Source organism: Lotus japonicus, chromosome 1, assembly GCF_012489685.1.
Source record: "Lotus japonicus ecotype B-129 chromosome 1, LjGifu_v1.2".
NCBI lineage: Eukaryota > Viridiplantae > Streptophyta > Magnoliopsida > Fabales > Fabaceae > Lotus > Lotus japonicus.
Genome location: NC_080041.1, coordinates 7,423,568 through 7,435,046, shown reverse-complemented (window position 1 = coordinate 7,435,046; position 11,479 = coordinate 7,423,568). Strand labels below are relative to the sequence as shown.

Sequence of the window (11,479 nt, the reverse complement as noted above, 5' to 3'; positions counted from 1 at the left end):
GCCACAAATTGTAGGTGACTGAGTCGGTCGGAAAATGATGGATCACATAACAATTTTGATGTTCCTTGGTCTTGGAAAAGCATCTCCTTATCATATCCGAATTTAACTGAGACATGTGCTCAGAAACATGACACCGACCCTAACACATTGGCTTCGCCCACGTGTCAACTTTCTCTAGGCTAATGCTGTGTTTGGATTCTCTTACTATTGAGTAAAGACTAGTCCCAAAATATGATAAGATTATATAATCCTTTGGGAACTTGTGAGACTTGATACTTGGTTTTCCTTCAAGCTTTTACCCAAAGAGAGAATTTGTTCCTTCGTATTTTTGTTTTCTTTAGCTAAAAAAATAAAAGAATCAACTACACTTATCAGACAAATTATTGAATGCAATAAACAATCAATAATCAGTAGTTAATTTAAGTGATACATGTATGATTTCTCCTACGCAAAACTTTTGGATTTAAATTTTATGTATGGAAATTTTTTTATTAGGAGTTAGTTCCATTGAGATGTGAGTGTGCTGTACTTAAACATAATTGTTTTGTTGAGAATACCCTAATTAGACAAAGCAAAATAATTGAATGCAACATGCAACAGTGATGACTATTTTAGTAGTTCAGTGGAAAGTTATCAATCATACCATAGCTGGCTGGCAGCATATGAATCCCACATTCTATTCTTCTGAGCCAGTCATAAAAAAGCAAGTTTCTTTGTTCTGCCTCCACATTCACACACACTTCAAGAAAAATGGAACAAGGGAGAAGAAGCTCTTCATGTCTTCTCTGCTCAAAAGTCTCTTGTTTCCTCCTTCTCCTGATCTTCTGTTTCTCTGGATCTGTTGAGGCTTACAAGAATTACACAGTGGGAGATTCTTTAGGCTGGTTTGACAACCTTGAGAAGCCTCATGTCAATTACCAGAAGTGGGTTGCCAATAAAGAATTCAGCTTGGGAGATTTCCTCAGTAAGTTTCTCATGATGTTTTTTCTGATCACAATCCTTGTGTTTTATGATCTTGTCTTTGAAAGCAAAAGTTAGTAGAATTTTAGAAATTTGGTTGTTAATTTTGTAGTTTTTCAAATAACTTCTTATGGCTTGAATCTTCTCGTTTCAGTTCTTTGTTTTGATCTGATCTTCAAATTATATTGATATTTTTTATACTAATTTCAACTTCTTCTTCCTCCAAAATCAATTCTGATAGCCAGAGATTACTTAGAGAAGCTTCTCCTAAAATTAATTTTTTTCAAACCTACACTAATTTGTCAAACATTGCTAAGTTTGGCAAAAACTTAAGAATAGGAAAGACATGTGATGATATTTCTCAGCACTCATCCACTAGTTTTTCAGCAGGCTTTTCTCCTTTGCTTTTTAGCACCCATTTTCTCTTCACAAGTAGTGTTTTAATTTTGTTTGTCCCTTTCATTTTGGCATTTGCATATATTAGAAAGCAGGGTAACTTGTATTATTGGTCAAAAGGGATGAGGTTAGCATCAGAAAGTGGCATAAATTTGATTTACTATAACTTTCAAGCACACTATTTATCACTATTAATTGAGTGGCTGGGTGCTTGTGTTTCATTTCACCCCTTGTGGCATAACTGCTATTTTTAGCCATGCTGTGGCATATAGTCAATTAACAAAAGCTACACATAAATTGGAAGGAATAAAAGAAGGACATGCACTGTTTTGTTCTGAAGTTTTTACTCTTTGATTCAGCAAAATAGCTAACAAAGAAAATTAATGCTACAATTTGTCTCTTTTCATAATGGGGAGAGAGGAAAAAGAAAATCTTAATACCCAAAATGACAACTGTTAGTACTTCTCTATTTGTTCTTTTCTTTTGCTTCACACATTCTTTTTTGATACTTGGATTAGTGGCCAGTGACCACTTCCTTTTTTTGCTAACTTTTCTTTTATGTGAAGTTATATTAATGACATACTGAAATGAAGGGGTATGGAAAGTGGACTTGCTTTAGAGCAAAGAGTCAAATTGAAGTTAATAGCTAGACTTATAGTATACGTTTGTATTAACTTATCTTTCATCGAAATCAATTCTGAGACCTGAGAGCTTTTTTCAGAATTGATTTTGACTTTAGAATAAATTGTGTACGAATTTCCTAACATATACTTATAATTAGTCATGTTTAAACCATCATGTCATTATTTTCATTTGCAAAACAATTAATATCCCTAATCCCCTATCTTATGGCATCACAAAATGTAACCTGACAACTTTTAACACTTTTCCTTTGTTGTTGTTCATGCAGTTTTCAACACAGACACCAACCACACAGTTGTTCAGACATACAATTTCACCACATACAAACAATGTGACTATAATGATGCACAAGACAAAGACACAACCCAATGGTCATCATCTGACCCCTCCAACACAGAGATACATCCTGTGACAGCGGCAGTTCCATTAGTGAAGGAAGGGATGAACTACTTCTTTTCAAGTGATTATGATGGTGACCAGTGCAAGAATGGACAACATTTCAAAATTAATGTGACATATGGACAAGGTTTGCCCAAGAGTCTTAGATCTCCCTCAGAAGATTCTCCATCTCCTGCTAGCCCTGTTTCTGGGGATGATGATGCAGCACCAGACACAATTGTTCCTTCCAATTTCAGCCATCCCAAGGGAGAAACTGATGATGATGAGGATGGTGACAAAACTAGTGACAGTGCCAAAGAGAAATCTAGTTCTGTTTCAATGTCAATGTATGCACAACTTCACAACAAATTGTATGTGGCTCTTATCTTGTTAGGGATAATTTTCATGTTTTAGAGAGTTGAACCACCCAGTATCCGGCCACACGGACAATGATGATTCCAGATCCGAGACTGAGTCATAGTCAAGGCTCTTCATCCCTCCTCCTGGGTATATTGTGCGGGAATCGAACCTGAGAGTTCTTCCTACACCCTTCCCTTATATTACCAACTGAGCTATCACTCGTGTGTATCTTTTAGAGAGTTAAGAGACCCTTTTGTTTATTTATATTAATTCTTTGTAGTTATCATTTTTTTTCGGTTGGGTGTGATAGTAGGAGTGTTGACTGTTGAGTGATTGAATTGTGAGCTAGGATGTGCCACATATATCATTGATGTAAACTTAAAATAATGGCTTAATTGCACTTTTGGTCCCCCAACTTTAGCCTTCCTGCGAAAATCGTCCCCAAACTTCAAAATTAGCAAAAAACATCCCTAACGTTTACACCCGGTTGCAAAATTGGTTTTCCGTCCAACTTCCGTCCAAAATCTAACAGATTGCTGATGTGGCATTTCTAAATTAATTTTAACTGAATTTTTTTTTAATTAAATAACATTTAATCAGTTGCATTTTTAGTCCCCCACTCTATAACCACCACTCATTTTCCTCTCCTCATTCCTCACTTTCTCCATCTTCATCAATACAAACCCAGCAAATTTATAACTACTAAAATTAAAATCTTCCCGTCTCCATTTTCATTAATTATTGTTCATCTTCATCAAACCCCCCTCCCTGCAGCACCACCACTGCCAACCCCCTCACCCAACACCACCAAATTTTGAGGATGAAGGTGATGAAAATGTTAGGAAAATTAACAAAATTAACCCTAATCTAATTAAGAAACCCAAATATGTTTCACATGTGGCCTATTCTTTGATGAGTGTAGAGTGTATAAACAGATATGCTTCATATGTTTCTATGTTGCCTATTCTTTGATTACAAAAACACGTAAATTACAGTGAAATAGATGAATGTGTCATGTAATGATTTGAAATTTCTAATGATAATTCCTGCTTCGTTAAACTTCAGGGGCATGATCTTTCATGTTTGCAAGAGCTTATATTGGAATCCCAAAAATCTGAATCAAAGAATAACCCAGAACTTCAGGGATATGAATAAAAAAAACCCATATCTGAATCCCAAAAATCCAGATCTGAGCCCCAAAAAACCTAGATCTGAAATCGAAGAACCCATCAACTTAATCAAACTTTTGTACTGCCATTTTTTTATTATCATCTTCCAGAACCATAAACCCAGAATAACCCAGAACCTCAACCCCAGCCCACATCGAAAACCCATAACCCAGAAAATTAAAGAACACAGACCCAGATCTCAAACAGGAAATGAAACGAAGAAGATGAACGTTGAAGATGGCGAAGGAAGGCTTGGTAATGGAGTCTATTGGTGGTGGTGGTTGTTGGGGTTGGGGGTGATGAAGAAGAAGAGAGGATGGAGAAGAAAGGAGATGAAATTTAGGGAAGAAAAGTAAAGAAAAGAAGAAGAAACAAAAGGTGCGGATGCTTAGGGACGGGAATGCACATGCAAATAAAAAATTGTGACAGATTATCTCCGTCACTAGTCTTAAAAATAAAAAAAAATCTATTTCTTAATTAAATTATTAATGTTTTTTAAATTAAAATATTATTAAATAATACCACGTCAGCAATCTGTTAGATTTTGGACAGAAGTTGGACGGAAAACCAATTTTGCAACCGGGTGTAAACGTTAGGGATGTTTTTTGCTAATTTTGAAGTTTGGGGACGATTTTCACAGGAAGGTCAAAGTTGGGGGACCAAAAGTGCAGTTAAGCCTAAAATAATATAATTATTTCATCCTTCAAATAGGTTGGTATCTATATGATATGTATTTTTCTTTTCTCTCAATGATTATGTACATTGGTTGTCTCTTTCTGATCTCAGGGGTTTCCCCCTCCTTTTTCTTTTCAATAATGACTCATTGAGATCATTAGAAGATAGGGGTTGTCATTATTGAGATCATTAGAACTACTTCAATTAGTTATATTTATTCTGATTCGTTTATAAGCTTTAATAAATGTGAATGAAAAATGAGGAAGGTTTTTTACACTTTCTGAAGAAATTTGGATACCATTTTTTTTTCCTTCGGGAACTTGAACTATAAGAACTAAGAAAAGTAAAAACGAAATGCATGAAAGCAACACATTGGAATGGAAGCCTACTTGGTTCCTAACACTAACTAGGATTTTGTAGCGTTTTTATGGTGAAACGTCGCTTTTGAACTTTTTAGAAAAACAAACGAATCTAATAATGTCATTCCAAAACATACCATGACAAAAATAAGTTCATCTAACATGAGTCTTGAACATATATTCAGCCCAATAAACACATTAACTTATACTTAATAGCGTTCATCGTACTTAAACTAATATACATAACTAATTAATTAATCGCACAACTATCTGAGTCCTACATTTGACACTACCGAGACAATCTATATCCAAAATGCATATTTAGGATTTTTCTGAAATCTCAAGTCTTCTCTTTCACGCCACCCTTCGATGTTGGATTTCTTTTTGGTACCAACGTGAGTCATTTTTAGCACTAACACTCGGAGGTTCGTTAATCACAAATTCTTCAAGTGTCGAATGAACTCCGTCAGTGTTCTCTTTGACTTACCAACGGATTGACATATTTTCTTATGGCTTAAACTCTTCAGGCTGGTGTGAGCTTCTTTGGTACTAACACTTAATTATATTTTTGGCTCTTTAGGTTTATTAGCGTTGAATCCACTCCATCATGTCTGTTTGCCCGTTATTCATCAATACTTTTGTATTTGGCAAAAATCCATTATGTCACCAACAATTATATACTTTTTTTCTATATTATATTGAAAGAACCCCAAAACTTAAACTCCATAAATTTTTTTCTTGTTAACTAGTGTTTTTTACCCGCGTGTTGCACGAGAAATTTGTCTATTGTATTTGATACATTGATTAATATTTTAAATTATAAAATATTTAAAATGCTAAGAATGTAAGAACAATCATAATAAAGATGTAGATATTTAAAGAGCACAAATTTAGACACTCAATTCTAGTATTTTGTAAGCATACACTGAATAGACTAATATAAAGATTTTGAAAAACACAAAAGTTATTAGGCCAAAATATTTAAGTTTTGCATATATGAGGTATAACTGAATTTTGTTTGCCTTAAGGTTTTGAGTGACAAATGTGGTATCCAATCCATTTTGGTGTGCTCTGTGCTCATGTAAGCCATGATCCCCAGTTTATCCGCAAGGAAGTGATGCCAACAACCTTTGATGCTTTGTTTGACATGATTTACAATAAATAAAAAACGGAATTTTGGTTGCGAAGATGTATACTTGTGTTGCATAAAGGGTATTGATTTTGTGTTTTAGATATGTAACAATACATAAATATATAATTATTGTTTACATTATTAAAAATACACTTAAGTTATATAAAAATGTTTTTTTAACTATGTGTACACATTTTTCATTTATCATGTAAAATGTTCCTTCCCGTGAGATCTCATAACTCGAATATGTTAGCACTAATAAATTTAGGTCATAAATCTATAGTACATATGTATTCATATTTTTTATTCCTCATACTATTTTAACTATCAAACTATTATAGTTATATACATATATAAATATACCCTCTTAAATTTTTTTAAAAATACTAAAATTAATTATATTAATTTTTTTTCTATTAATTTTAACACAATCATTTTCATATAAAATATCCCTTCGTGGAAGACGTTTACTCCTTCCAACACCATGTCCAAGAACTACGAAATTCAACAACATAGAGTATGCTCTTCGTATCTAGCATTTTATTCTGTATGCTTACCTGACATTTTTTTTTTCTATGCTTTACTTCGAGTGAAACCCAACGCAAGTCAAACCTTCTAATGTGATTTCAGGTAACAATATAATAAAATATAGAACCTTCAAACATCTCGTCCTACAAATCTCAAATTGTAATATTCATATATGCTTGCTCAATCCTAAGTTCTTGGCCATATCTAAAAGAAATGAGTCATGTTTATCTCAACTACTCTTATGGTAAGAGCCCTTTTAAGCCAACATATGCATGTCGCGCTCAGTAGTACCTGCAGGTACTTGATCTTCAAGTTCTTGTTTGAATTGTTAAGAGCCTCTCTTGGTGGCTCAAGGAGGAGACCTTCAAGACCGTTTAAAGAAGCTCCCTTGGTCAATCTTGAAAACTGGCAAAGCTTCCTCTTGGGTGAAAAATCCACCAAACACTTATTGTCAGACCAATTTTCCCCAATGCTACAAAGATTGAGCCATACCTCCTAGAGTTTGAAATAAGGTGGTTAGTTAAGCTTAAATATCACCCAAAAGCAAACCTAGAGTTTGATATTTGAAAAAAGTAAAATATCGCATTTCACAGGGCATGACCTCAATTAAATCATTTCTCAAAAGCTGTTATAAAACAAAGCCTTAAATCTCAATCAAAGCTTGAATCAAATATTCACACCAGATTAGTAATTACTATTTTTATAACCTTAGTTTTATCAGTGCAAAAAAAACCAAAAACATATAGCATAAAAAGATGTAGCACATACAAAAGGTTTTAAAGACACAAAAATATAATTCGATAGAATTTCTAGTTTGACATCTTTTGGCACCAGATTTGGATCAAGCAACCCATCATTTACACAAAAACTTAAAAGGGTACAACACAAAGCATATAAAATACTGCATTTATCGGGATTTATAAATAAATTTGAAATCTGTAATAAGTGACAAATCCAACAATATTCACAAATCCAATTTTGAAAATATGAAGTGTGGGCAAATTTACCAAAACTTAAAAGCAAGAGTTACCAAAGTTACCAATAGAAAAGTCTCAACAATGAACTCTATACTATTTTCAAATATTCATGCTCTGAAATCTCTTTATTCAATAAGAGGAAGACATTCCTAGAATCATATGAGCCGCTTACATATTTGATCTAAAATGAAGAGAAAGGGAAACATAAAATGATTATTTAAAACCAATCAGAATATACTTTTGCTGAAAAATCACCACAGAATATCAACGAATAGTGTAAAGAAGCCAAAACTTAGGCATATGTAAAAAATTCAAATATTTTGAAGAAAACAGAAAATATAGGATCTCTAAATCCTGATTAAATAGGTAACATGCTGCTAGCACATTCTAATCCTGATTTCTTGCAATAAAGAAACTAACTCAGCATCCACCTCTATGGACAGTTTTTGAAATAAATCAATAGATTGTCATGTCACTATATAAATACATATTCAACATAGCAAGGGAACACGTCTACATACTCCATGGATTGAACAAAAGAAGTTATTAAACAAATTAAGAATTGAAAGAGGACGCGCTGTTAACATTATATATCAGGTAAGATAATGAGTGATTAATATATAGTAAAAGATGCCAGACAAAAAGAGCTAGAGCATGGTACCTTTCTCTTTTAGTAATAGTCCGAGAGAGCAATTATTCCAATCAATTACCATAAGCTGTCAAATCCCCTGAAACAAAAAGAGCAAATGAAAGGCAGTCTAAAATTGATGAATTTCACTCACTTTTATTGTGACTTGAGAGGGACTTTTCTTAGCAAAAATGAAGAGGAAGGGAAACATAAAATGATTATTTTAGGCCAATCATATTTTAAGCAAGCTCCAAAGCAGTAATTGTTGTGAACATGAAACACATGAGCAGCACCCCTGTAGCATCCATTGACATTAATTTACACGATATCTAGCTGAACTTTATGTTATTCGTCCTATATAAAAATATGTACCACCCTAAAGGGCCATCCTGCACAAAACCAAAAGGGCTATAAAATGAAAAGCCGCATAGAATACTCAAATAACCTATAAAAAACTATTGCTAAATGTTGTTCCATTCCATCCAACATGAGCAGCACCCCTGTAGCATCCATTGACATTAATTTACACGATATCTAGTTGAAGTTTATGTACCACCCTAAAGGGTCATCCTGCCCAAAACCAAAAGGGCTATAAAATGAAAAGCTGCATAGAATAGTCAAATACCTATAAAAAACTATTGCTAAATGTTGTTCCATTCCATCCAGTCTATGGATAACCTGTTTGTAGTACCATCCTGCTTTAACAATGTCAGGGACATTATTCACAATTATGAGATTTGTTCTCTTTAAACTACTAATCCCACATGCACCAAGGACTGATTCTACAATGTTCAATGAAGAACTTGGTAGGGTTGGCAAAGCTTTGCCGCAACTTCAATAGTCAAATTCTTGAACCCTACTTATATAGTTGGAGCTTTGCTCCCAAGTCCAAAGGGAATAGAAATAATCAATCAGTTTAAATCATCTGTGTATTTTATTGGCATAAAATATATGCTTCAATGATTTGATTTTATTCTTCTAAAAGTTATTACAGGACATAAACAACAGCTAAAAGGTTAGCCTCAAAGTGAAATGCTTCACTGTTGCAGTTAAAAGGTTGGCCTCAAAGTGAAAATCTTGACACATAGCTACATAAACAAAGGACATAAAAGAAGTAAAAAATGAAGCTATGCTGCCTTAAACCACATTGTTAGAGAAAGAGAAAAGCAAATTAAAAAATAAACAAAAAACAATAGCAAAAAATAAACAAAAATGCAGTCTAAATGGCAAAACAAAGAGAAACTAAACTCCAGTGTACATAATTAGCATTATTTAGAAGAAAAAATCATACCACAACATGTAGATGTTACCTTTAACCTTATAATTATCAATCAATAAATTAAGTAAAAAGGCATAGTATCAATAACAGAGGAGCATAAGTTTAAGAAATTAAATAACCTTATAATTTCTTTAACCTATTTTATTACATAGCTCCTTTAACTATATAAACTAATCAAGCAATAAGGCATATGGAGTTAACATTCTAAAAGAGAAAATTTAACTAATATAGTCATTGATATGATGTATAGTAGTTTCATGAAAGACAAACTAAAGAAATTAAAAATTCTTACTTCTTTTCAATGACCAAACACAACAAATTAGAGATCAAAATAAATGAGAATGAAACAGAAGGAATGGTGGAGTATCTGCAAGCATCTATGACTGAGATCATTCAGGTTAGTAAAAAGAGGAAGGCCTGCCTTGCATTAATAGCAGTCTGCAGACAAATAAATACAAAAAAAAGTGGGAATTTGCAGGGACCATGCTCTCAATGGCTTGCTTCTCATACCTCTTTTATGTTCAAGCTCTCTCAAGGAATACCATAAACATCCTTCTCCTCCCATGTTTGTTCAGTATAAGTCACCTTAGTAAGCTCCTCCAACCATAAAAAGTTGCTCCGACAGCTTTGGGTTTTCGGAACAGAAATGGTAATCTCTACATGACTTTCACCAACCATTATGCACTTGCCCTAATAAAAAAAAAAAACAAACCATGCTGCAATTTTACACACTCTGCATTGTCCAATGACTTGACCAAATACATGTAGATAAGTATTTATAAAAAACAGAAGCAAGATTATCACAGTTCCTTGAAACCATCATCTTGTGGCATAGAAGTTCACCAAGAGAAACCTATCTGGACATCTACCTTGCCATTTTTAAATTGTATTAAGGAGTTAACTTAGGTTATGTGCAATTATGAGAAGGAGAAATCAGGGGGATAGATCATGAGAAGGACCAAAAGGATAAATCAGGGGGTGGTGTAAGTATGGAGTAATGTAGGTCATAAAACATTTATAGTAATTTGACTTTTCAATTACTATCAGAGACATAATTAGGGAATAAAATCAATGATGGCTAATAACCAATAGCTAATTTAATATACAGTGACCACTGCCATCCCCTAAGCTTATGGAAGTCAGAATCATAAAACTTTTTCTCAATGCCGTTCCCTAAGCACATTAACAGTATCACTGCCATACCATTTCGGTGTTTCACTCTTCAAAACAATAAGATTAAAAAATGAAAGAAAACCAAAACACAGGTTCTCAATTGCTGAAATGCTACAGGTTTTTATAATACTAACTACCTCATAAATGAATCAGATAGATAGTGAGCATAAATGATAACTAACCTAATCACTTAATTACAGAGGGACTAAAGTTAAACTAACTAAGCCACTTATCTATCTAAGTCACTGATTTTCGTTTGTGTAATATTGTTTCTGCATCATCCTCTCTATCTGGTTAACTTGTGAAGAAGACAAAAAGAAGATAAAAAGGTCATACTAATAGAGCTTTCTTTAGATACCAATTGTCAAAATTGTTCGGATGTTAAAATCTCTCCTAACAATCAAAGTAGCAAATAGATATGTAAAGAGTTGTATGAAAGAGGTAAGATAAGTAGGTCAATGTTCAAATTTGCAACAATTAAATACTCATACATCCACCAAAGGTATCTTAATACTGAGGCTTGGCTACGGCAGCCATGGGCATTAGACCAAGATGGAGTAAATGAATTTCCAAATAGGATTAACAACAAAACTTAGGATTCTGAAAAGAGAGAAACATTAGAATGCTCTTCATTTTCACACTTGAAACCAAAAATTTAGGTGCAAAGTATATCAGAAAGTATGAAAGGGGTAGAAAACCTTACATGTTCTCCAATCTTTTTACCAACAATAAAATGGGAAGAATGTTTCACCATCTCAAACAGTTTGCCACCTCTTCTCTGACTCCAGCAATAGCTTCAATAGCTTTTAACATTACATTTGTG

The 11,479-nt window shown here is 33.5% G+C and overlaps 1 protein-coding gene across 1 annotated transcript; it reads left to right on the top strand.

Moving 5' to 3' along the window:
• Positions 1-557: 557 nt before the first annotated feature.
• Positions 558-3,000, top strand: LOC130733332 (early nodulin-like protein 18). Its single transcript, XM_057585472.1, has 2 exons — positions 558-964; positions 2,267-3,000. The coding sequence occupies exons 1-2, from the start codon at positions 751-753 to the stop codon at positions 2,788-2,790; spliced, it is 738 nt and encodes a 245-aa protein (XP_057441455.1). The 5' UTR covers positions 558-750; the 3' UTR covers positions 2,791-3,000.
• Positions 3,001-11,479: the final 8,479 nt, after the last annotated feature.